The sequence below is a fragment of the Vombatus ursinus genome, unplaced genomic scaffold (assembly GCF_900497805.2).
Source record: "Vombatus ursinus unplaced genomic scaffold, bare-nosed wombat genome assembly UNPS02014830.1, whole genome shotgun sequence".
In the NCBI taxonomy this organism is placed as follows: Eukaryota; Metazoa; Chordata; class Mammalia; order Diprotodontia; family Vombatidae; genus Vombatus; species Vombatus ursinus.
In genome coordinates this window covers 38,397,869-38,424,769 of record NW_020954608.1, presented here as the reverse complement: position 1 = coordinate 38,424,769, position 26,901 = coordinate 38,397,869, and the positions used below count along the sequence as shown (strand labels likewise).

Sequence of the window (26,901 nt, the reverse complement as noted above, 5' to 3'; positions counted from 1 at the left end):
TCACAGTTCCTTTCAGTATTTGCATATTATTTTTTATCAAATACATTTTATTACTCACAGTACCCAGCATAATGGCTACAGAAGTGTATTTATGATGACTTTTGGTTGATTAATTTAAGCTACAGTAAATCTTTCTATCCAAAATCCATTCACTGAAGAAATATCTGTTGAATAGCTACTACGTGCACGGTACTGCTAGATTCTTTATGGGCTACCAGAGAAATTTAACCATATTCTCTGTCCTTGAGTTTAGAGTCTAGATTGGAAAATAACACGACTGTAATATAGGCAAGATATAAGAGAAATAAAAATAGTATCCACTTGACTTCTGAAATAAATGCAAAGATCCTATTTAGGAGAAAAACATTTGTAGCAGTCAGATCATGTTTGAATTTACTAGTAAGTGTCCAGTTAAAACACAGTTTTATGTCACTTCATTTGTCAGTCTTTACAATATAGTGGAACTGTGTTACTCCTAGTATTTTTTTATGTTGTTGATTTTTTTGTTCATGATATATTATACCTATCCTTCATAAAAATAATAATATACATAAAGTGCTTTAAAGTTTGCAAAGTGCTTTATATATGAGGTAGGAGCAGCATCTACCAGAGGCCCCCCACCATGTGGGCTGGTCTACTTCTTTTCCTTAAAAGTTATTGAAACCATCCTCAAGACACAATTGTCTCAGAGAACTAAAGACTGGCCAGTGGAGTCACTTCCTAGTCAGCTGAGTACAGAAAGCTATAGGAATTCCAGCCTCTCTCTTGTTTGGCTGGCAGACCACTGTGGGCACCTCAGAAGCAAGGGCATCTCTATTTCTTTGTTGAATATCCTTCTCCTGCTATGACTTAGTAAATCTCTTTTTGTTAGAGTTATATGAGCTAGTAGTGACTCATTTCTTATACTATTGTACCTACCAGGGTACCTGCTAGAATGGAGCCCAGCCCATAACCATATACCTTTTTTTAACTAGACCTATCAATATATTGTTATAGGAAACTCCCATTAAGAAAATTCCCTCTACTGATGAAGATCAACAACTGTTCTGTAATTTAGAGAGCTGCCTGGAGGACTGAAATGTTACATGATTTGCACATCTTGTGCCAGAAGTTGTTTGTGTCCAAGGAAGGTCTTCCTGACTTTGGAGCCATCAGTGAAGACTTCCTGACTATTCTAGCTAGGCTTATTATTATATTTCTTTAGTCTTCAGCCCTTATCAGTATTTACAATACGATTTTTAGCACTTAATTATATGTTGTCTTTACTTAGATTTACCTATAAAACTAGTTTATAACTGAGACATTTATTGAGTACTTTATGCGAGGCATTGTGCTTCAGGGAGTACCCAAGAAACCGTCTCTGCCTTCCAAGGCTTACTTAAGCCTTGGGAGTTGGGGGGGGGAGGGCTGGATGAGATTACAGCATTTACACAGATAAGTAAATAAAAGATAATTTGAGTGGGAAAAAGAACAAATATTTGGGGGGAGGGAGATGAATCAAGAAATACTTCAAGAAGGATGTAGCACTTGATGAGACTTTTGAAGCAAACTAAAGATACTAAAAGGCACAGGTTAGTATAGAGTACATCTCAACCTTGGGAGATCATCTGTGTAGAGGCAGAGGTGAGATATGGAATGCTAAGTTGAGGAAACAGCCAGAAGACCAGATTTCTTGGAATGAAAGGGAATGATATGAAATATATTTAATTAAAAAGGTATGCCAAGATTTGTACTTCAAGATTGTCAAGAACTTTAAATGATAGTCTGAGGAGTTTAGTTTCTTCTGAAAGGATTAGGGAGCCACTGAAGATTTAAGCAGGAAAGTATGGCTAGACCTATGCCTTAGGAAGATTATTTTCATAGCTATGTGTAGAATATGTTAGACCAAAATAAAAGTGGAAGAAGGGAAGATAACTACTGCAGTAATCCAGACAAGGAATTATGAGAGTCTGATTAAGTGTGGTGGGTACTTCTATGAACAGAGAGATTTGCCCTCACCTACCTTCAAATGAGAAAGAAAGAAAAAACAAAACTCCTTTTACAGACATATATATTCAATCAAAATAAATTTCTACGTTGTCCACGTCCAAAAAAAATACTCAAGTCTTCACGTCTCCATCAGGAGGTGGGTGGTTCATCATTGTCTTGTTCTGAATTCAGTCTGTCAGAATTAGTTGTCTTTATGATATCAGTGTCTTTGTACAAATTGTTCTCCTAGTTCTGTTCTCTTTACTCTGCATCAGTTTATACAAGAGTTCCCAGGTTTCTCTTAAATCATCCCCTTCATCATTTCCTCACAGGACAGTAGTATTCTGTCTATTTTTATGACATAATTGGTTTAGCCAAATGTCAATTTATAGGCGTCCCCTCAGTTTCCAATTCTTTACCATCGGGGGTGGGGGGGAAGCTATACATATGTTTGTGTATCCTTAGTTAAAAGTTTGTTTTGCTGAGAACTAATCCATCCCTTAATCTATTATCTAATTCCCCTATCTTCGTTTTCCTTCCTATTTCTCTGTAGAGTGACATCTGTTTCTGTATGCAATTGTGCATATATGTATTCTTCCCTCCTATGACCTTTTCAGATAGTGAGGTTTAGGTCTCAGCTGCCTCCTTCACCACTTCTCTCTTGTTTGTATAGACCTTTACTTAGGCATCCCAGTGTTGTGAGATACTTTTCCCTTTCCTTCCTCTGCCTTTTTCTCTCTTTTTATTCTTATAAGATCACCAAGATATAATAGAAACACTCCTGAGCCTTCTAATTAGGCTCCTTTATGACTCCTAATGATGACAAGAGTTTAGAAGGACACATACATCTCATCATATTAAAATGGAATCCATTTATCCTTGTTTAGACCTTTCTGATTGTTCATTTTTACCTTTTTATGTTTTTCATGACTCCTATGCTTATTCTTCAAAGTTTCTACATGTATATGTATATTCAGTTGTGCGGTACAGTATGTGTATATACATACACGTATATATGCACATGTATGTGTGTGTGCATACACACATACACTGCACAATTGACCTGAACTTCATTCATGTGAAACTGAGACAGAATAGGATCTAATCTAGCTAGTAAGTGTCTGAGACCAAATCTGAACTCAGATTTTTCTAACTCCCTGCCCAGCACTTTTATCCAGGATATCGTCCCACCTAGCTGCCTTCAACTGTTAATCCAATGGCATTTTCACATATCTCATTCTTTTTGGTTTCTTTGCAACTTTTGAACATTATCCACTATAATGGACTGGGGAGTTTAGAATATGATATTCTAGAAGGCAAAGTATATAAAGTGGTGGCTGATAAAAATGTGTATGATTCTGACTCTGGCTTTTCAACACTTGAATTCTTTCTTTCTAGCTGCTTGCAGCATTTTTCCATTGACCTGGAAGCTCTGGATTTTTACTAAAATGTTCCTGTGAGTTCTCATTTGGGGTTTCAGGAGGTGACTTATCAATTCCGTTTCTGCTTTACCCTCTGGTTCTCATTGATCTGGATAGTTTTCTTTTGTGATATCTTGAAATATTTATGGGCTCTTTTTTCAGTCATACTGTCAGGTAGTCCAATGATTCTTAAATTAGCTTTCCTTTTGACTTTATTTTAATATTTCTTGTGTCATGGAGTCAATAGCTTCTATTTGGGCCATTCTGTTTTCAGAGAGTATGCTGCGTGGGCAAAGTTTTATAGCTTTTGTCAAGCTTTTTATTCTTCTTTCACTTTCTTCCATAGAAAGAAAAAAATCATGTCTTCCATTTCTTTTCCAATTTTTTCCTCTAGTGTTCTCATTTTATTTATAAAACATTTTCAAATTAATTTTTTAAACTCTTGCTTTATTTCTTCTAGGAATTCTGGTTGAATCTGTGCCCAAGCTGAGTTTTTCTTTGAGGTTTTGCTTGTAGCTCTTTGGTCTTCTTCTGGATTTGTGTCTTGAGTATCCCTATCAAATAATAGCTTTTTATAATGGGATTCTTTTTTTTTTTTTAAAGTTTGCTTATTCTTCCAGCCTACTTCCTGTCTAGATTTAATGTTAGAACTAGGCTCTGCACATTTCTGGAGGAAATACCTGGACTGGTCCTGCTGCTCCTTTCTTTGAATGTAAATGTATTATTCCAGGATCTCAGGGACAGTTTAAGCTGCTGACCAACAAGCATTCAGTTCTCCCATAGTGATCTGATCCAGGGAAAAGTCTGATCGCTGCCCCCCAGGTCCAAGCAACAAGCCTGTGGGCATGACTACTTTATTGTTTTAATAAACTACCATTCCTCTCAGCCACTGTTCATTAGCTGGAAAGTTCTGCTGGTTCAGTGAAAGAACTGTCAGCTTCCCTTTGGTCTGGGATTCCTGCCCTGGTTATTCCTCTGACTGAGTTAGAAGCTGGAACCTAGATCTCACTTCACCCCTAGTGCCTGAGCCACACAGATATTGCTTGCTTTTGAATTTGTAACTTGGTTGGTATACAGCCATGGTCAGGAAAAGCTTCTCACCCTGGAATGCAATAGGTCTCCTCAGTCCACCCCCAATTCTGTGACCAGGAACTGGGTATTGTCAATAGTGTTGTCAGTTGGCACTTGTTTTTGCACCCTACACAAGTTTAGGCCCCTCTATGCAACATCTAGGGCCTCTTCTTACCCTGGTACACAGCCTTTCCCTGTGCTGGAATCCTCAAGGTTAGCTCCTGTTGCCACTGCCCACAGACTTGTCTCCCTAATCTGTGGTGAGATGGAAAAATAATTCCCTGTAATTCTTGCCTCACTGGAGCTCTTGGGTTTCATAATCAGAATTCAATTTGGTATGTTTTCTAGATCTCTTAGAAGGAGTTTTTTGAGGGGGAGCTTGCTGTCATTCTTCCTGCTACTCTGTCATCTTGGCCCTGCCTCCCCCCAACTCCACTCTGACCATCCTGTGACACTCTACCAAGCCATAACTCTGCAGCCTCCCCCAGGGTTCTGCTCTTGTCTTTTTTCATTGAAGAATGTTAGGATGGGGTAAGCCTGTACAGAGACGAAAACCAAGGAGGAAAGAAGAGTTGATGGTGCAGGGGAGTTTTGAGTTAAGAAGAGAGGAGAGGAGGAGAGCTGATAAATGATTGCTTCTGCTTCTGTTGTTTTAGTATGATTCAACAGTCATATTTTGGTCCTACATATTACTGCATATATTTTTGTTAGTCCTTAATTTTATAAGCTGTGGGTGGTAGTTTTTATATTTTTGTAGAGGAAACCTAAAGACATGGTTAAAATAGAATAACAAAGATATCATGTATCACACGGAGATGCCTCTTTTCTAGAGAATGAACCATGCTGATACAGTTTTAGGGCTTATAACTAAATGCTAACAAAAAAAAAATATCGAAACAAACTTGATGTTACTATATGTAAGGTAGCAGCAATAGAACACAAACTTGATTTTACTTACTGTTGTTCCTTGTCCTATAGAAATGAGCTGCACAATTGAAAAAGCTCTTGCAGATGCTAAAGCACTAGTTGAACGATTAAGAGACCATGACAATGCAACAGAATCTCTGATTGAACAAACTACAGCTCTCAACAAGCGAGTAGAAGCAATGAAACAGGTTTGTATGTCTATTTTTATTACTTCGTTATAAAAGCAAACATTCATTTTTTTTAGATGTATCTTGAGCTGCATTGGTGTTTAGTTAGTACCTATTTGCATCTGTAATTCTCTTGATTTAGGAGAGAACAAACTACTTCTAGAGGGCCATATCCAGGGCCCTGTGAGCTAAGAATTAGGTTTTTTTATTTTTAAACACAATAAAACTTTATTCAAAAATGTAAAAATCATTTTAGCAGTCCTAGAACTTAAAAGTAATTTAATATTTTAAATTAAGATCTTAACTTTTAACATTAGTATATGTAGCTTTTCGCTACATGTTTATGTTTATATTTATGTTTAATTTTAACATATTTGGGTACAGCTAGTCTCACCTACTTTTTTCTTATGCTTCAGTTTCATATACTTTTTCTGCCAAATGAAGTTCGGTGAGTGACCTTCAAAGCTGTCTAGTCCAAACCCCTCATTTTACAGAAGAGGAAACTGAAATGTAGGGAGGTTAAATTAAATTTATATAGGCAGTCAGATTCAGAGGTATGTGAACTGAAATCCTCTGCCTCCAGAGTTTTTCTGCTGAACCTCCTATTATAATGTGTATGCTTTTATAATTTGAAGAGGTAATACATTTTGTCCCTGCTGATATACCTGTATAAAAGTACAAGAAATTGATATTATGGCCAAGAGTGACTAGATAATCCTTTTTAATAATAGTTTTGCATAGTAATGCATTTCTGTAGTCAATAAAAAATGCAGTTAGAAAAGTACTATCATAATTTTTCATTGTGGCAGTCCTTTCCAAGACGTGGGCTCTTTAGAACTACTGACATTAGAGCAGGATGCACTTAAAATGTTAAAAATGCACGTGCACATTTTGTCATCTTTAAAATAGGATATTTACAACTAGTAATATGCCAGAGGCATAGTATTTCCAGTGCTAGAAAGTTATTCAAGTACTCTGAGTACATACCCCAGGGTTCAGTCTTCTAATGTTTCCTAATAGTTATTCTTTTGTCCTGATGGAAGTTCTTTGCCTTCTCTTCTTCCATATAGATAAGAAACCAGCTTCTTACAGTAGGCTCATTTGTAAATTGTAAGGAATGTATTTTCCCATGAAAACATTGTAGTTAAATTCCCAGGCCAATCCATAAAATTTTGCTTAAAATCTATGGTACCTACAATCTCTAGTACTATAGAATAGAATATACCATGTATAACTGGGAAAAAGCACATGAAGTTCCAGGCTCAAATACCATAGACATATCATCCCCGTGTTAACACACACGCTCTCCCCTGCCCATGTGCTTGGCAGTGTGAGAGGGAAAGGAGCCCCAGTAAGACTTGGGAATATGGCTGTAGTGGGGTGGTTTACATTGGTGGGAGATTCCTAGCATATCCAGCTCCTCAACTCTGAAACTCCAAAATATAGGGCAGTACTTTCTTATCTGTTTTCTTCTGGGGGCCCTTAAATGTTGTTTAATGCACTTTGAATATTCTTGCTTTTAAGCAAATTCAATTCTTAGAATTCCAAAGTTACAGAATTTTTTTTCTTTTTTTAAATTTTGTTTTTATTTTTTCTGTGCTAAACTTTCTCCCTTTCTCTAACCCTCCCCCACCCATTGAAAAGGCAAGAAGTTGTTTTTGTTGTTGTTCAGCCATATCTGATTCTTCATGACCCCTTTTTGGGGTTTTCTTGGCAAAGATACTGGAGTGGTTTGCTATTCCCTTTTCCAGCTCATTTTACAAATAAGGAAACTGAGGTAAGCAGGGTTAGGTGACTTGCCCAGAGTTACACAGCTAATAAGTGTCTGAGGCCATATTTAAACTCAGGTTTTCCTGACTTCAGGCCCAGTGCTCTGTCCAATGCCCCATCTAGTTGCCCTCACAATACCAATTAAACATATGAAGTCATTCAAAACATATTTCCACACATTAGCCATGTTTGGGGCTAGGGAGGGGATTGGAATTAAAACAAGAAAAAATTAAAAAGAGGGAAAAAAAATGCTTCAGTCTACACTCTGAGTCTATCAGTTCTCTGTCTGTTAAGAGGGTATTATATTTCATCATGACTCCTCTGGAATTGTCATGGATCATTGCATTGATCAGAGTTGCTAAGTCTTTCATAGTTAATTATCTTTACAGTCTTGCTGTTTCTATTTTCCTGGTTCTACTCACTTCACTCTGCATTAGTTCATATAAGTCTTGGCAGGTTTTTCTGAAACTATCCCCTTTTTTTACAACACAATAATATTCCATCACATCCACATATCATAATTTGTTCAGCCATTCACCTATTAATGCACATCCCCTCAGTTTTCTAGTCTTTGCTATCACAAAAAGAGCAGCTTTAATATTTTTGTACATATGGGTACTTTTCCTTTTTCTTTGATCTCTTTGTGGTATAGACCTAGTAGCAGTATTTCTAGGTCAAAGAGTATGCACAGTTTATACTCTTTTGGGCATAGTTCCAAATTGTTCTTCAGAATGGTTGGACCAGTTTACAGTTCCACCAACAGTGTATTAGTGTATCTTTTTCCCATCTCTCCTCCAGCATTTGTCGTTTTCCTTTTCTTTCTTCTTAGCCAATGTGATGGGTGTGAGGTGGTATCTCCAAGTTGTTCTAATTTGCAGGTGATTTAGAGCATTTTTTCACATAACTATTGATAGCTTTAATTTCTTCCTCTGAAAACTGCCTGTTTGTATCCTTTGATTATGATTTAGGGAATGACTCTTAATTTTATAAATTTGACTCAGTTTCCTGGTTATAGAATTTTAAAAGGAGGAAATCCTTATTTTATAAAATCTCAAGTTTCTAACACTGGGATTTTCAGATTTTAATACTATGTAAAGTCAAATTCTGTACTGCTAAGGTATAATTTTGCCGCCCAGCTCCACTAACAGCAAATTCCCAAATGAGAGTTCTAGGAGCAGTTTCTAGAGAATTGGGGTCATTAGGCTAGGAAATTTTTCCTTTGTCCCCAGTAATCAAGGGAAATCACAGCAGGAATAGACTGATGTCATGGTTGGAAAAGTGCTGCAAAATACACAAGTAGTGAACTACAATCCCCAATATACTTTAGGGATAGGTCAAAAGTTTTCATTTCAAGGCTATAGGGACTGTTTTCTTGATTTTTCAATGTGAGTCGATAATAAAATATAACTTACTTTTCAGAAATTTACCATATAGCAAGAATACATAGAGAGTCATGTAGTATAGTTTCTAACAAACAAAATAATGGAACAAACTAACATTTACATTTGTTATTGTAATTATCTGAAACAGTTAATACATTTCCCTGTCTACTAGTGATGTAAATTCTGTACTGTAAACAGTTCAATGAACTGGATGTAAAAATGACTCATTAATTTTCCAAATGAATAATAAAAAGTATATGAAAAGAACTGAAAATATGTTGTCTCATTTGCATGTATCATAGAAATATTCACAGAGGGGCACTGTGCCATAGTGGATACAAGGCTGGCATTAATCTCTGAAAGACAAGGGTTCTATCTAGTTCCCTTCAACATATGCTAGTCTTGTAACCATGGGCAAGGGTTAACCTCTCAGTGCACCTGGCAGCTTTCTGTAAGTTATGAATGAATTGCTAAATTATATTCATGGAAAGAAGGGAAATTCCACCAGGAGTTCCTCTATGCCAGTAAAATCACAGCTCTTGACCTCCTCATTCACTGATCTCACTCCCCAAAAAAGGGCCGTTCAGAGAGTAAATTGCTTATTGATTTGTAAGAAATAGTGAGTAACTGACATCAAAAAATTAGGTTCCAATTTTTTTTTTAGTAAAATGAATATTTCTTTTATGAAATTATTTTTCTCCTTCAATCTTTACAATTAGTATCAAGAAGAAATTCAAGAACTTAATGAGGTTGCAAGGCACCGACCACGATCTACATTAGTTATGGGAATTCAGCAAGAAAACAGACAAATCAGAGAATTGCAGCAAGAAAATAAAGGTAAGCTAAAGTGCTTCTAATTAAGATAAATTAAGAATGAAACCTCTTCAGTGGCTGTGAGACTGGATTGTTTTCTGAATTTAAAATAAATCAATAAGTTTTTGTTGTGATTTATTATAAGCAAATATTGGTATAGCTAATTGAACTTACTTTGCTATTATTTACTTTTAAAGAAATTAATTTCAGTACATTAAATGTCATGCTATTTTTGTCATTTTTAAGTCTACATCAGAATTCTTCGTCCATGTTACTATTCATTTCCCACTTATGTTTATACAGTAGAGTATATTCTGTTTTTCTTCTGCTTTAATTGCTTTGCATTATTCCAGTATAGAATTTTAGAGTTAGAAGGGAATTCACTGGCCATGTAGTCTAGCCCATGCCTGAATTAAGAATCTTATCCACTGCATACTTCCTCTCCTCTCATTCCTTTTTTCTCTCTACTCCCTCCTCCTCCCATTGAGAAGGCAAGAATTAAAATACTCATTTTGTATATATGAAGTCATACAAAATGTATTTTCACATAATGCATGTTCTGAAAGAAAAAAAGGCAAAGAGAAAAATATGCTTCAATCTTCACTCAGTTTATTCAGTAATTTCTCTATCTGGAGTAGGTAGCATTTTTCTATCAAGAGTTCTTTGAAATTGTGGTGGATCATTGATTCTCTTTACAATCTTGCTGTTTCTGTATAAATTTTTCTCCTGGTTCTGGTCATTTCACTTTGCATCAGTTCATATAGGTCTTCCCAGGTTTTTCTGAAACCATACCCTTCATCATTTCTTATAGCACAGAAGTATTCCATCACATTGACATACCATAACTTATTCAGCCATTCTCATTCACTTTTCAGTCCTTTGCAGTTTGACTTCTGACTCCATCACTCAGCTGAAACCGTTTTCTCCGAAGTTAATATAATTGCCAAATCTGAGGGCCTTTTCTCAGTACTCATCCTTCTTGACCTCTCTATAAGATTTGACCCTGTTCACTACTTTCTTCTCCTAGATAGTCTAGATAGTCTTTCCTCTCCCATCTCCTTCCAAATTTCTCTGTTTCTATTAAGAAAACCACTGTTCTTGCAGGCACTCAGATTCACAACCTCAGCGTCATCCTTTACTCCTCATTACTTGCATTCACTCACATAGCCATTATCATAGTTTAGGCCTCCATCAGCTCTTCCCCAGACTATTAAAAAATCCTCCTAATTGATATCCCTGCTCATGTCTCTCCCATTCTCCAGGCTGTCTTCTACATTTATGTGAAAGGGACATTGCTGAAGCACACTTCTGAGTATATCATTCTCATACATATATTGCAGGTCAATCCATCGTGGACTGGAGAGGGATTAAGAGGGTAGTGCCAGATGCAAAAGAGATTGAAGGATAGAAGAGTCAAAGATAACTCCAAGGCTTTTAGGGAGACATGATGGCATTTCTCTTAAAAGAGAAATTAGAAGGGGGGTCATTTTGGGGGAAAAAAGATGATGACTTTGGTTTTAAACATATTAAGAGTAAGGTGCTAACATCCAGTTGAAAATACACAACTAGAACTCTGGGGAGATATTAGAGATGGAGATGGAGATTTGGGAGCTATTGCATAGAGGTCATATTTGAAGCTATGAGATCACTGGGAGATAGTATATAGAGAAGCTAGTATAGGGCCCTAGAAAGAATCCTAGGTAAAACCTACACTTGACTGGTGAGAAAAGAGTATAGAACTAGCAAAGCATAAGTCAGAAAGGCAGAAGGAAAATTATAAAAGGTCAGTGTCATAGAAACCCAGGGGAAAATGTATCTGGTGCCTTTGAGAGGTCAAGGAGAATAAAAAGCAGCATGAGCCCCCAGTTGATAACTGGTCAAAGGATATGAACAGGCATTTTTCAGATGAAGAAATTAAAGCTATCTATAGTAATGAAAAAATGCTCTAAATCACTATTGATTAGAGAAATGCAAATCAAAACAACTCTGAGGTACCACCTCATACCTATCAGATTGGCTAATATGACAGAAAAGGAAAATGATAAATGTTGGAGAAGATGTTGGAAAACTGGAACACTAATACGTTGTTGATAGAGTTGTAAACTCATCCAAAAATTCTGGAGAGCAATTTGGAACTATTTCCAAAGGTCTGCAAAACTGTGCATATCCTTTGATCCAACAATACCACTACTAGGTCTATATCCCAAAGACATCATAAAAAATGAAACAGGGCCCACATGTACAAAAGTATTTATAGCAGCTCTTTTTGTGGTAGCAAAGAATTGGAAATTGAAGGAATGCTCATCAATTGGGGAATGGCTGAACAAGTTGTGGTATATAAATGTAATGGAATAATATTGTGCTACAAGAAATGATGAGCAGGCAGATTTCGGGAAAACCTGGAAAGACTTACATTAACTGATGCTGAATAAAGGGAGCAGAACCAGAAGAACATTGTACACAGTAACAGCAACATTGTACGACGATCAACTATGATTGCCTCAGTTATTCTCAGTAATATAATGGTCTAAGACAATTCCAAAAGACTCATAATGGAATCTGAATGCAAATAGAAGCATACTATTTTCACTTTTTTTTCTTTCTCGTGGTTTTTCCCTTTCGTTCTAATTCTTTCACAACATGACTGATGTGGAAATATGTTTAATATGATTGTACATATATAACTTATATCATACCCTGTGACCCAGCAATACTACTTCTATGTCTGTATCCCAAAGGGATCATAAAAAATGGAACAGGGCCCACATGTACAAAAGTATTTATAGTAACTCTTTTTGTTGTGGCCAAGAATTGGAAATTGAGGGGATGCCCATCAATTGGGGAATGATTGAACAAGCTGTGGTATATAAATGTAATGGAATTCTGTTGTGCTGTAAGAAATGATGAGCAGGCAGACTTCAGAAAAACCTGAAAGACTTGTATGGACTGATGCTGAGTGAAATGAGCAGAACCAGGAAAACATTGTACACAGTAACAGCCACACTCTGCAATGACTGACTTTGATAGACTTAGCTCTTCTCAGCAATGCAAGGATCTCTAAGACAGCTCCAAAAGACTTACAGTGGAAAAAGCTATCCACATTGAGAGAAAGAACTATGGAATCTGAATGCAGATGGAATGCAGATTTGCTTTCCTTTTCTTTTGTTGTTTTGAGTCTTCTTTCTCATGGTTTCTCCCACTGGTTCTAATTCTTCTTTACATCATGACTTACGTGAAAATATGCTTAATATGAATGTGTAAGTAGAGACTATATCAGATTGCATGCCATCTTGGAGAGGGGGGAGGAGAGGGAGAGGAAGAAAATTTGAAACTCAAAATCTTAATGTAAGTGAATGTTGAAAACTAAAAGTTAATAAATAAATTGTTTAATTAAAAAAATCTATATCAGATTGCTTGCCATCTTGGGGGGGTGGGGGAAGGGAAGGAGAAAAAAATTTGGACCTCAAAATCTTATAAAAGTGGATGATGAAAACGATCTTTACATGTAATTGGAAAAAATAAAATATTAGTAAGGAAAAAAAAGTTTAAGGGGGGGGCAGCATGAGCACTAGATTTGAGAGTCAGAGGACAGACTGTTTACTACTTATGTGACCAAGTCACTTAACTCCCTAGGGTTTCTTCATCTGAAAAATAAGGGCTTCAGGTACATGACTTTCCAGGTGCCTCCCAATTCTAAATCTTGTGAAACCTAGAGCACTTTCGGAGGCATGAAGTCCAGCTGTTCTGGATAGCAGTGTGAAAATAGTCGTAACCTTCTTTGTGCTAACAAAGAACTGGAAACAAAGGTGTCATGTCCATCCATTAAGAAATGATAAGTGTGAAGAACTCAAGGAAGCATGAGATTTGAATGAATGAATGCAAAGTGAAGTGATGAATTAATAACAAAAACCATTTGTTAAGTGTTTACTATGTGCTACCCACTCTGATAAGCACTGAGGATACAAATAGAACAAGCTCGACAGTCCCTGCTCTCAAAGGGAGAGCACTCTTAATTAGAGTAAGCAATATATATAAGACAGTTCAGCTCCAGGGCAGATTAAAAGGCCTGGCAATGTTAAGGGTCAGCAGCAGACTGATGACAGTGCTAGGGGTTGGCAGAGCAGATGATAAGTCCTGGAGGACTTAAGGGGGAAATGGCAGAGTGGAGGGTAAAGTGTAGTGGTGGAATAGAGTCAGGCACTACTGTTTCTTCCAAGTTGTATGAGCAGGCAGCAGCTCACTGGGTCTGGGCATCTCAGGTCAGGAAAGGCAGTGTGTGAATGTGGTAGGAAGGAGAGGAAGGGAAGTGCTGGGGGAGGGGGAATGGTCTTCAGTGTCAGATTATCTTGGAGGGGCTTTGGGATGGCTTGGGGGCTGGGAGAAGTGGCAAGAAGCAAAGACAGAAGGAGGAAGAGGAGAGGACCTAAGAGAAGATAGGACTACTATAAGGCAAATGACAAGATTGCCAAAAAAGGGAGTTGAAGCCTAAGTAATTGGAAAAAAAAAAACAGTGAAGTTCCTGGAGAACAGATAAACATTCTTTTTTATTTTTTTTTTATTTTTGTGAGGCAGTCAGGGTTAAGTGACTTGCCCAGGGTCACACAGCTAGTAAGTATCTGAGGTCAGATTTGAACTCAGGTCCTCCTGACTCCAAGGCCAGAGCTCTATCCATTGTACCACCTAGCTGCCCCTAAACATTCTTTTTTGGTCTTAATAAGACCATAGGCAGAGACCAATAGGTAGAAAACTTACAGGACAGAATATTGCATACATTGTCAGATTCAGTTACTATATTGGATGTTTTTGCTTGTCTTTGTCACAAGGTAAGCTTCAGTCTAAGGAAAGACTTGAAATGACTATAATGTAAAGAGAAAAGACATCAGTGAAATTTGCATTTTTGTCAAAACTGGAAATTGCCAACATGGTCATTAATGACCTTAGAGAAAGCTCTTTTAGTAAAGTGGTGAGGATAGACACAAAAATGAAGGTTGTACTTTTTTACTCCTAACTCTAATACCATACTGAACTTCTACTTATCCCTGCAGGTTTATCTTCAAAGTGTAATACATAAAACATTCCCAGAGTTCTCCTCCATTTTCTACAAATTAGCAGAGGCAGCAAAGAAGTAACTCTTCTATGCAATACCCTTTTACTTCCTGTCTGTACATCACCTTTACCACAGCCTATTAGTGGTCAACATCATTGGTAGACCTTTATGCCCCTCTACCAAAAAGCAGTACAAATAGTGCTGGGCTTTTTGCTTTGGATTTTATACAGGTACTGCTTACAACCCAGAACCTGTGTTGTTACATTCCACCACATCAGGCCCAGGACATTGACCATCCTACTTGAACTCAGGATACTGAGAGTTTTGCAGCCCATTCATTCATTCAATAAGCTATATGCAGGGTACTGTGCTAGATCCTGATGGAGATACAAAGATATGATTGCCTGCCTTCAATGAAACATACATTCTAGTAGGGAGGGGATATTGCACATGAACAAAGTACCATAATGCATTGTGCTCAAAAAAGGTCCAGAGAAAGTGTTCTCTGTGTGGCCTAAGGAAGGAAAAGACCACTGTTGACTTGGAGGAGGAATATAATTGGTATTTAAGCTGTGCTTTAAAGGATAAGAAGGATTGCACCTGAGAACCATGGGGTTAGATATTCCAGGTATAGAAAATGATCGAAGTAAAGGCATGGAAACAGATAAGAACCAGGTGCTAATTTTATAGAATCTGAGTTCAAAGAACTCATTAGAGGTAATTGCTCTAATTCCTTACCTAAATCATGCTTTCAATGGATTGCTTCTATATTTTAGTATTTTGGAATGCTTCTCTTCCTTCTAGACTCAGCTTAGTTGCTATCCTCTATGTATCCTTTGCTATCCTTTCTATGTATCCTCCCCAGTTTCTTCCTGTTAGAGGTAATTCTTCTGTCCCGAATATCTCAGTCCTCTCTGTTTAACCTTTTTTCCCCACTGTTCATATTTTAACTCATATATAGTCAATGTAAAGACTTCCAGTGTGAGGAATACACTGAGTGAGCCCATACAGTTTTTTAATGGCTCTGGTTGTTAAGATCTTCCTTTATATTGAACCACATCTTCTTCCCTTCAGCTTCTACCCATTGGCACGAGTTCTACCCATTCATGCCAAGAAAAAAAAAATAAAACTACTTCTAGTATATGATAACTCTTTAAATATTTAAAGACTATTTGTGTTTATCTTAGCCTTCTCATCTCTAAGTTAAATCAGTATGGAGATTGCAGGTAGTCCAGTTGGGTAGGAAATGAAGGATCAGACCGTAGGTGGTTTCACAAGCTCAAAACTTGAATTTCAAGCCCAGAAAATTATACATTAGTAGGAAGTAATAGGGTCAGCTATTTGTTAGCCCTGATGGATGATCATTCTCCTACATATATGTATATACACCCTTAGTGAGAGGTGTGGATTTGCATAGGGATCATGCATAGGTTATACACAATGGAAGTATTTATAATGAGGGCACACACCAAGAGGGGCAGCTCATGCCTCTGATGTGGTAGCACTGTTTGTGTCTTCTAGTGATGTTACGTTGCTCTCTACTGACAGTCAAATTTATGCTACCCATCTTTTAAGGTCCCTTAATACCATCCATAGAAGCTACTGCTCAGCCAGCTCTTTCAGCCAGCTCCACCTTCTTTTTCTAGAGTAAAATAATCAGTTGATGAATAATCTTTTTTTTGTTTGTTTGCATTTTCATCCAGTTTTAACAAAAGACATCTTGCTTTTTAGAAAATGATTTGGGTTTTTTTTGTACCAAAAGGATTACTTAGCCTTTTTATTCCAAAATTTGAATAACATGTATTTTGATTTTTGGTAGAATTACGCACATCTCTTGAAGAACACCAGTCTGCTTTAGAACTCATAATGAGCAAGTACCGAGAGCAGATGTTTAGGTTGCTAATGGCCAGCAAAAAGGATGACCCAGGTATTATAATGAAGCTAAAGGAGCAACATTCCAAGGTATTTTTTTTTCTTTTTGTCTAAACCTTTAAAAATGAAAAGGGGACCTATGGGTTAACTTTATTTGTTTTGCTTTGTTCGGGTTAAAAAAAAACACTCATGAATAACAGCAGCTTCGTTTAAACATACTGTCTTTTCAGCTGTGGTTTCTTCCATTTCCATTCTTTATCTCCAGATTTGCAAAGTGTTTCTCCTGTTTATCTCCTACCTTAAATTCTGATGTTTACTCTTATCTTTTGTATGGTGTATTAAAACATAAAGTCTAGTTAGGGAAATACAGGTAAGTCTTCATTCGAAATTTTATTTTTCTAAGATGTATTTAAAGAATATTTTGATCTTCTGCCTTTGTGTATTTCAAAATGACTTCCAGAAAATGAAAATACTGAAAACTCTAGGAAAAAAAAAGAAAACAGCAAACAACAGAATGTGACTTAATTCAGATGCGTTTTAAACCCTTGAGACTCATCACGAGATACTTATCTTTAAGTATTGAGACAACTTATTACTTATTCTAGAGGAACTTAATTTATCTGCTCTCAGAATTTAGCAATTGAAAATTCAGGACTAGAATAAAAGGACTTTTGATCCAGAATTTCTTTCAACAATAGCCTTCAGCTAGGCCACCAAGAAGAAAATAGGATTGTCCATTAACTTACTTTCTGTGAGATGAAAAAGCAGGAAAGACAGAGTATGCTTTTAGCCATTCACCTCTTTAGACATCCATGGTTCTGTTGTCTAAGAAAAGATTGGGAAAATAGACTGGCTAATACTAACCTACATTCTTAGAAGATTGTCTTGAAGGATAATCATAATTAACATTCCTCTCTCACAGCTGAACAAATGAACAGCAAGAGAAGCAAAAGGGAAGATCTAGAACTGAACAAACTGTTAAAAAATACAGAGGTAAAAGCCTTCTAAATGGGACCACTTAAAGAATATATGTATTTCTAAGCACCACATGACACTTTTATAAAAATAGATCCTGCATTGGGGCACAAATTGCATATAAATATAAAAGTACAGTAATATTAAATGTCCATTGTGGACCATAATGAAATAAAAATAATAATCAATTTATAGAACACAAGAAGAGATAGAACCTATAGTTAATATCCTGTACAATGAGTGGTTCAAAGAATAACAGAAATAATAACTACATGAAAGACAATTATAATGATGAGACAACTTAGATATGGCTAATAAACTGAATATATAATTTTAAAGGTTAGAAAACTAACAAATAAGGAACCTTAAAATAAGCAAATAAAAGAAAATCTTGAAAATTAGAGAAGTAATAAATTGGAAACAAAGAGACTATAGAACTGATGAGTCCAATTAATAAAACCATAGCTTTTCAGTTAAAAATATGGCTCTTGGGGAAAAATAAACAAGATAGATAAAACTTTAACTAATTTGATTAAAAAGAAGAAAGGTCAGTCAAATAACAAAAATGAACAAGTAAAATCACAATGCAAAAGAAATAAAAACAATTACTAGAACTTACGGCGTAAAGTTAGATGTCAACAAAACTTGGAATTCTGTGTAATAGAGGATTATCTACAAAACTGTAACCAATAACAGATCACTAAGTAGTGATTTTAAGTAATATAATTTCAGAAAAGGAAATTGAACTAGCAGCTATTAAGGAACCCCTGGTCCAGATGGATGTATATCTGTAAAAAGAACCTATGCTGTTCTTAAGAATTGAGAAAGCATTTTGCCAGATTCCTTTTTTGGAGAAAAATGTAGTCCTAATACCAAAACTTATTAATTGCCATTAGATTGTGAAAGGCAAAGTCCCTGAAAGACAGGGCTTGTCTTTATATTTTTCTTTGTATCCCCAGCACTTAACACAGTGCTTGGCACATCGCAGGTACTTAAGAAGTGTTTGTTGGCTGACTAAATTGGGAAAGCATAAAGCAGAGAGCTATAGACCAATATCACTAATGAGTATTTATTTTAAAATGTAAATTAAATGCTAGCCAAAGAATTATTGCAATTTATCTGACAAATCATTCCCTGTGATCAAATTGGATTTTTAACATAAAGGCTCTAGTGGCTCAACATTAGGAAGATGAACAATCATTTTTTAAAATCCCAGGCCACATAATTATTTTAATAGCTGCCTAAAAAGCCTGAGAAAAAAACAATACTCACTTGTGCTACTGAAAAAAAAAAACCCTACGATGTATAGGCACGAAAGGATCTAAAACCAAAAGCTAGCATTCCCAATAAATCCAGAAATAATGTAACAATGCCTCCTTTTCCCGTTATTATTTGACATAGTTCTGAAAATGTTTGCAATAGCACTAAGACAGAAAAGAAACAATAGACAAAAAGGAGGCCAAACTGTTTTTGTCCTGTTGGCAGAGGACAAGATAGTTTACTGAGAAAATCCTAGGAAGTCAGCAAAGAAACTAATTGAAACAATAGCAGCAGTGAAGTCATAGGCTACAAAGTAAACTGATGATCAATAGCAATTCTGTTTAGTAATAACAAAAGTCAGTTAAAATATTAATGATTAAATTGATCCTAACTGGGTTGCTATCTAAAATATGCAACAATTGACTGAATAAAAGTTGTTTTTTGTACTTTTCATAGTATTTAAAATATAAATAATGATTATTGGAATGTCTTTTTAACTGTCTGAATTACTAAATTACAGCATTAAAGGCATTAATTTAAAATATTCCTTGATGGGGCAGCTAGGTGGCCCAGTGGATATAGCACTGGCCCTGGATTCAGGAGGACCTGAATTCAAATCCAGCCTCAGACACATAACACTTACTAGCTGTGTTACCGCAGGCAAGTCACGTAACCCCCATTGCCCAACCAAAAATATATATATATATATATATTTCCTTGTTATTTGAGAATAACTTTGTACACTTAGAGTGAGAATTGCTTATTACCAAATGGTTGGCCATTAGGTAGTTTTTTGGGCCACAACAGCTCATGCAAAAGGTCTGTGAAAGTCCTCTGTGTCACTGGAGAGGGTACTCAGAATGAAGAAGTTATAATTTTTTTTTTCATTTATGAGGCTGAAGATTGGAAGAATGCAAAATCTAAAAGCCAAGGAGTGCTTAGTCTCAATAGCTTTAAAATCCCATATATATAGTTCCTTAGATAATTTGTATCACAGGAACAATCAATAAATGATTATTTAATTCAGTAAAACAATAAATTGAATAAACTTGCAAAATCTAGAATGGTACAATGCAAAATTTTATCTAAATGTAATCCTTGGAAATTCAAGTAGCATTCTTACTGGACATAAAAATCCAACTGTTGCCAAATAAGGTAATGCTAAAAGCATAAAATGTTTACATTAGAAAAGGTTAATGGTGAGTCAATATGAAATTATTGATAAGAAAAATGTAATTCCTGTGAAGTCCCAAAATACCTTACATTTTAGAAATGACATATCTTTTGAAATATTTCTACCCCAGGACAATAAAATTTTTACTTGTCTGGGAAAAAAAACAAACAAGCAATCCTGGAAAAGACTCTTTGCTGAAATCTGAGATGCTGAACTTTCTAGTCTCATCCAATAGTGACTATAAAAGAAACAGGCTGAACTGAGATTGTACCACTTAACCTTGATCTGTTTTTTAACAATTAGACATTATTTTTTAGGACTCTTAAACCCTCCTTTCATGATGCAGAGCTACTTGTCCAAAGTCCTGCTATCAGTCTTCCATAATAATTAATGACTATTTCCTAATACATATTGATGTTTTGTGATTTTGATTTTTACCCAAAAGGAACAACTTTTAAAATATCATAATGACAGAATTTTGGAACAAGCAATCCCTCTCTTAGGGCTACACTCTGCTGTAAATCTATGTGCCCACAATTAAGTTTTTGAGCACATTTTGGTGTGAGTGGGAAGTTGGGAAGGGCTGATTTTTAGCCTAAATAATAACTAATTTTTAATCCCTTTTTAAACTGATGTCTTTTTGGAACTCTTTAAAAAAATTTTTTTTCAAGTAATAAAGCAGTTGGCTAACACGCATGAACTAACTCATTCAATTTTTAAATTACGGATCATATCCGTATTAACATTATAATGACTCTGTACTACAGATTGACATGGTACACCGTCACAGCCCTGAAGGAATCTTCCTTGGTGCACCTCGACGAATCCTTGAAGGAACTCAACATGGACTGGAGAGAAGGCACTTGGAAGCAAATCTGAATGTACACTAATAAAACAATTGACTTTGGGGGATTGGTTGGAGGGGGGTGCCAATGTTTGATGTTTTAACTCTTAACGTTGGATTTTAAAATAATGAAATTACCAAATTACTAAAAATTAATTAATAAAATATGCTTGTGACTACCAGACAGAAGCATGAAAGTGCAGAGTATAGCCCTCCACTCTCATTCATTCTTATGATGTAATGTCTACCATGTATTGCATGACATATTAGACTTAAAGTTATATAGCATAAAGTAGAATGAGCCTTCCATTTCTTTATTTTTGTTGACTGTTGTTACTGCATAAAATTTTAGAGGTTTTTGTTTTTTAAGAACTGTTGATTAAAATCTTATTTTTGTACTTATGGGACATCAAAGGAATCATTTTCTTGACAATAATTTAAGTTGACTTATCAAATAGTTTTGTGAATCAAATAATGTGCATTGAGGGATAATTAACAAGAAGTTAAAATCATTATTTTAGGATTCTTAGGTTGCTTCTACATTTCATAAGGTCACAGTTAGATAGTGTTTCTTCCATTCTGTCTTAACTCTGTTGCTAGAAGGTCAGGTGTGTCATGCATATTAAATTTAAGTAGAAGTCCCAGAGTTTATAAGGGATTGATGTAAGGGACTGAGGAATTCATTGTGTTGTGGGGACTCATAACTTTTTCCCTTATTTTTAAAATCACTATTAAAAGCAGAAGCGTTTGCCTTTCATGCTTATTAAAAGGTCTGTGGCATTTTCTTTAAAGATTTAAGTATTTATTTACAGACCGTAAGTTTGTACTGCCATCTTGAATTTCTCTGGTTTCTAGCCTCTAAAGTTCTTCTTAACTCCTCTAATTTTAAGTTTGGTACAAAGAGTCTGATACCTTTCTAGGACAATTCAATGTTACTAAGTGCTTAAGGTATATTAGTATACAACTGTATTTAAAAGTGGGGCAATTTGACTGGGGTTTGGAAATGTACTCTACATAAATTTTCCTTGTAGTAGAATTTGCTGTGGCAGAATTTGGAATGTTGCATATTATCTTTCATGCTTCCATTTGGTTTTTGGTTTTTTGGTGAGGCGATTGGGGTTAAGTGACTTGCCCAGAGTCACACAGCTAGTGAGTGTTACCGAATTTGAACTCAGGTCCTCCTGACTCTAGGGCCAGTGTTCTATCCACTGTGCCACCTTGCTGCCCCCTCATGCTTCCATTTGGAAGCTAAAGTATTTCCCTCACATGAGCTCACCTTGAAATTCAGAGTAGGTAGGTTTGATGAAACAAACTTAAGAGTTAGTTACATAAATGTTAGTTTGATTGCTGCTGTTGGTTTTCTGCCTCTAACTACTTGTGAATGTTACTTCATTTTTATCATAGAAGTATTTCCAGTTGTCTGTAAAAATATTGCATCCTTGGACAAGTTTGTCATGAAGTAATAATCAAAACCATCAATACATTTTTTTTATGTATAGCTTTTCCTACCAAACTAATGGATAAGCTTAGCTTACATTTTCAGTTGGCTAAAAAAGTTATATGGTTGAGAATACTACAGATGTACTAATGTTCCTTATGTGTTCTATCAGTTACTACAGTGGCCAACATTATGGTTATAAAATATTTATTAAATACATCATTTCATTTGAGCTTCACAGCTCTAGGAGATGGTAATAAAAACATTCTCATTTTATAGAAAAAAGAAAACTGAAACTTGGATTATTAATAATTAATAGCAGCTGACATGTAGCTATATAAGGTTTACAAAGCACTTTATGTACATTATGTGTACATAAAGTATGTGTATGTAAGGTATTCATTTGAGCCTCCTAAAAACTCAGCTATTTTAGGTAATGTCCTCCTTTTATAAATGAGGATTTAAAGCAGAGAGGTTAAATGTAAGAGTGAGAGTTAAGACTTAAACTAGAACTTATTATTCCAAGGCCAATATTCTTTCTATTTTACCACATTGCCTCTTGTAGCAGACATGTGGATCTTTGGGCGCCTAGTTTAAATTCCCAGTTTAAAATATAGCTTATTTTAGAAGATAAATTACAATTTCATTTTGGTTAACATTTTTAGTAAAATATTCCTTAACTGTCTATCAAAAATTTAAGTACATTAAAGTTATTCATAAGGAAAATGAATTATATCTGAAATGATGGCTTTCTTTCATTTTTAAGATATTGTGAACTAATTTGCTTAAATGTGATTATGAAAGCACAAATCTACATACTCTGAATAATAAAAAAAATTGCAGAGAAAATCATACTCAGGAAAATAAAGGTAAAAGTAGGAGGCAGAATCTGTTTCAAGTATTTCTTACTTTTTCAGTGAAATTAGTCCATTATGATATTAGAAAGAAAGAAAAAACAGAGGTGGTCTTTTTTTGGAAATAACAATGTAAAGAGGTTTAAACAGAATGAAAATGTAATTCTTTAACCACTTTTTTTTCAACCAATTAAGTATGAGTTAAATGAGTTTTGCTGTTTGTCTTCCATTAAAGTATATGCATTTTAACTTGACAGTCCTGTAAATAAATATGTTTGACACCTTTTAGAATATAAATTTAATATGAGAACACAAAGTAGGGGGAAGCTCTGGAAATACTTTAGATTAACTGAAGAAATAATATTCTGATCTGATAATTCTTTTCCCCTGTTCCCTCTCTTATTTTAAGGAATTACAAGTACATGTGGACCAGATTACAGAAATGGCAGCAGTAATGAGGAAAGCTATTGAAATTGATGAGCAGCAGGGTTGCAAGGAGCAGGAACGAATTTTTCAACTTGAAGTAAGTTTTAAATTCTGGATATAACTTGAAATAGCCACTGCTAAATAAAAAAATTTTGTCAGAGGGAGCAGTGTAATGTAGCACCTCTTTGGCTTTTGAAAAGTGGCAACTATGTTTCAGCTAGTAATGAAACCCAATTGATGTTTAGGGGTGAATAGCTCTTTTTGAATCTGTGTTTAGGGGTGAATAGCTCTTTTTGAATCTGAACAACTTAAGGGTGCCAGCTGTTTAGAAATGTGTTTTTGTACTTAAGTATGAAATATTCATACATTCTTCTCATATGGATGACAGTGATGATATACGTTAAATACCATTAAACATAGATCCTCTTCACAATATAAAAAGTTTATACAATCCTCCTGTTCCTGGTTTGGACCAGTAATCATTTGACAGACCAGTAGTAGTAATTAGTGATAGCTGATTTTAAAACCACCCCTGTTAAATTTCTCCAAATCACTATACTTCATACTCATTTAAATTAGTATTTTCTTACATCATTTTTATAAGTTCTTCATTAATAGCCACAACATTCTTTCTAAATCTAATTACATTCTTTGGTGGGATATAAATGCTTTGGGAACTTAGTTTGTAGCTGCCGAAGTAGGAGCCATTGTTCTTGAATTCAGTGAATAAGTCTCATAGGAAAAAATCATTTTGAAACTAGTGTAGTTATTTGATGACAGATGGCCAAGTACAGTTTGTCTCTTTAATGAATAGCTATGTTCTTTATGTTACTAAAACATAAAATAAGACTAACAAAGAAATGGTATAAGTCAGTCAATGAAAAATTGAAATAAAACTCCTTTGAAAATAAACATGACTGGGGCAGCTAATAGATAGAGCTCCAGCCTTGGAGTCAAGAGAACCTGAGTTCAAGTGTGGCCTAAGACACTTAACACTAGCCGTGTGACCCTGGGCAAATCACTTAACCCACATTGCCTCACCAAAGAGCAAAATTTAAAAAAAAAAATCACTTAAAAAAAAATAATCATTACTAGAAAGTTGAAGTTAAAAGTTAACCACCAAATTTTCCACTAATAACCAACATTGCTTTTACTGAAATCACAAACTGCCCAACAGTCTTTTTTTTTCCCCCGAGCATTTGTGAGGGATTTTGAGGGAGACAAAAAGAGTGGTTTCTTACTACTATACTGTAGCACAGTATAAAGAAAAAGACTGGGAATTCTAAAACAGGTTCTAGTCCCAGGATAGGGTTACAACAAGCATGTGACTTCCTTGAAACTCAGGTTTTTCTCTATAAAATGAGGGGGTTGGACTCTATAACCTTTAAGTTCCTTTTCAAATCTAAAATTAACATAATTTAAGAAATATGGTACCATGGAAAAGGAAGTAGAAATTATGGTAGGCAGTATACATTCTCCTACCCCAGAAAAATACATTCTCCTGATGTATGCTGATAGCTACATTTATTTTTTAGTATACTCTTTTTATGTGGGATAGTTTGGCATAATGGATACAGGGGCTGACCTTGTAATCAGAAGAATTGGCTTTATTCACATAGAATTATGAGAGATGGAAGGGACCTTTGAAGGCATCTAATCCAGCCCTGTCATCTTGTATTTGAGGAAACTAAATCCTAAAAATGTGTGTTGACATTCTGGCTATATGGCTGTAGATGAATAAGTCACTTAACATATCAAGGCTGTAGGCTCCTCTTTAAAACTGTAAGTTATAGGCATGTTACTAACTTGCATTGGTGGAGGAAGTTTACATAACAGTATACCTCTACTGATGAAATCACAATTCTAGACCAAAAATATATGTATAATATTTTTGCAGTTGTGAAATGTTTTTGATTGGTTACTTCTACATCATATTTCCTTTCCCCCCCCAGAAAGTTTACCTTTCATAATATGCACCTTGATGTATGTGTGGTATTTGATTTTGTTATTTATATTCTTATAGCAAGAAAACAAAGGCTTGAGAGAAATCCTTCAAATAACACGAGAATCATTCCTGAGCCTCAAGAAAGACGATGCATCAGAGAGTACATCTTTGTCAGCATTGGTAACCAGCAGCGATTTGAGCCTGAGGAAGAGCTAAAGAACATGGAAAATCACTGAGCTTCTGTTGCACAGCTCCTAATAAGGAAACAGGGTTTACTTAAAAAATTGTTAATGAATTGAGCACCAGAAAAATCACAATCTTAAATCAGCCCTTCATTTCATTCTTTTTATATTATGTGTAGTACACTGGCAAATGACATTTTAAAAAGACAGTAACAGAAGATCAATATTTGGTTGTCATTGACTTTGTTATTCCTATTAAAGTTTTTAATGGGAAAGTGGAAACTTTAAGCCATTGTTATTAGATAAATTAAAGTTCTCATATAAAGAAACTACTGATCTTACTAGGCCCCTGCTACGCTATTTTTCTTAACTTTTTTTATCCAAATATTAAATATATATAAAGCTCTACATAGAATTTATGCAGTTATACCATTTTTAAAAATCCACATTTTCTTAGCTTGGACTTAGAGAAAAGGAAATGTGTCCATTCCTAAATTTGATCTCTATTTGATATGAAGGCTAGCAAATGGTATTATGTTTTACATGTACTGGGCCTACCTTTACATTTCTTAGGAAACGCCTTTCAAAGATGTCAAGCTTATCCAAAACATTTAAAAGATTGATAACACTTTGGTTTTGTGGCATAGGCCATAAATTGTTTGTTCTTCAAGCCTAGATCCTAAGAGGTGCTTTTGTTTTAGCCAGCAACATACCATAGTTGATCATAACATTTTGGGGAATAACTGCCCAAAACTTACTGAAGGTGAAGAAATGTAGAAACTATCTTTTCAGTAATGAAAAAGAAAGCTATACTACTTTCTGAGAAAGAAAACCATATAGAAGACAAGATTATTCAGTAGGTTGAACTACTACTTTAGAGGGGGAAGGGTTAGGTTTGGATTCCTGAATAAATATTAATTTGGTCAGATTTGTTTTCTGGTTGATTTTAGGAATATTAATCTATCCATTACCCAGCTGTCTCAGTTGGAAGGCCTGATTTAGCAAGCCAGGAATAGAGACATTTGAAGTGGGCAAAAAAAAAACAAAACAAAACAATGTATTTATTTTAGCCTTGTTAATAGTAAACATCAGCTTTCACCTGGTTTATAAAAAGAAAGCTTTATTCCTTATAAAAGCTTATTTTTCTTATTAGATGTCAACAGGAGCAAAGAAACTATAACTGTGGGTCTCTCTGAATCTGCCCTTGAGCTCATGTTCCCAATAACTTTCAGATTTTTTATGGCCATCACACTGAAACAGGGATTTGGGAATGGTTCATTTTCTTGGATTTTATAAAAACTGCAAGTTATTTACTACCATCTTGTGAATTTTCAAAACAGACAACCAAGTAAAGAAGTAACTGAA

General features: G+C 35.3%; 1 protein-coding gene across 3 annotated transcripts in view; it reads left to right on the top strand.

Moving 5' to 3' along the window:
- FGFR1OP2 (FGFR1 oncogene partner 2) overlaps window positions 1–26,606 on the top strand; it is a 31,719-nt gene extending 5,113 nt beyond the window's left edge. For 2 of the 3 annotated variants that reach the window (XM_027838531.1, XM_027838532.1), the window contains exons 2-7: window positions 5,439–5,575; window positions 9,426–9,543; window positions 16,386–16,528; window positions 20,615–20,728; window positions 23,393–23,506; window positions 25,433–26,606. In XM_027838531.1, coding sequence (XP_027694332.1) covers window positions 5,441–5,575; window positions 9,426–9,543; window positions 16,386–16,528; window positions 20,615–20,728; window positions 23,393–23,506; window positions 25,433–25,570 — 762 coding nt within the window. In that variant the 5' untranslated portion in view covers window positions 5,439–5,440 and the 3' untranslated portion in view covers window positions 25,571–26,606. The remainder of the gene's footprint in view (window positions 1–5,438; window positions 5,576–9,425; window positions 9,544–16,385; window positions 16,529–20,614; window positions 20,729–23,392; window positions 23,507–25,432) is intronic. The other variant, XM_027838533.1, reaches the window with a different exon arrangement.
- Window positions 26,607–26,901: the final 295 nt, after the last annotated feature.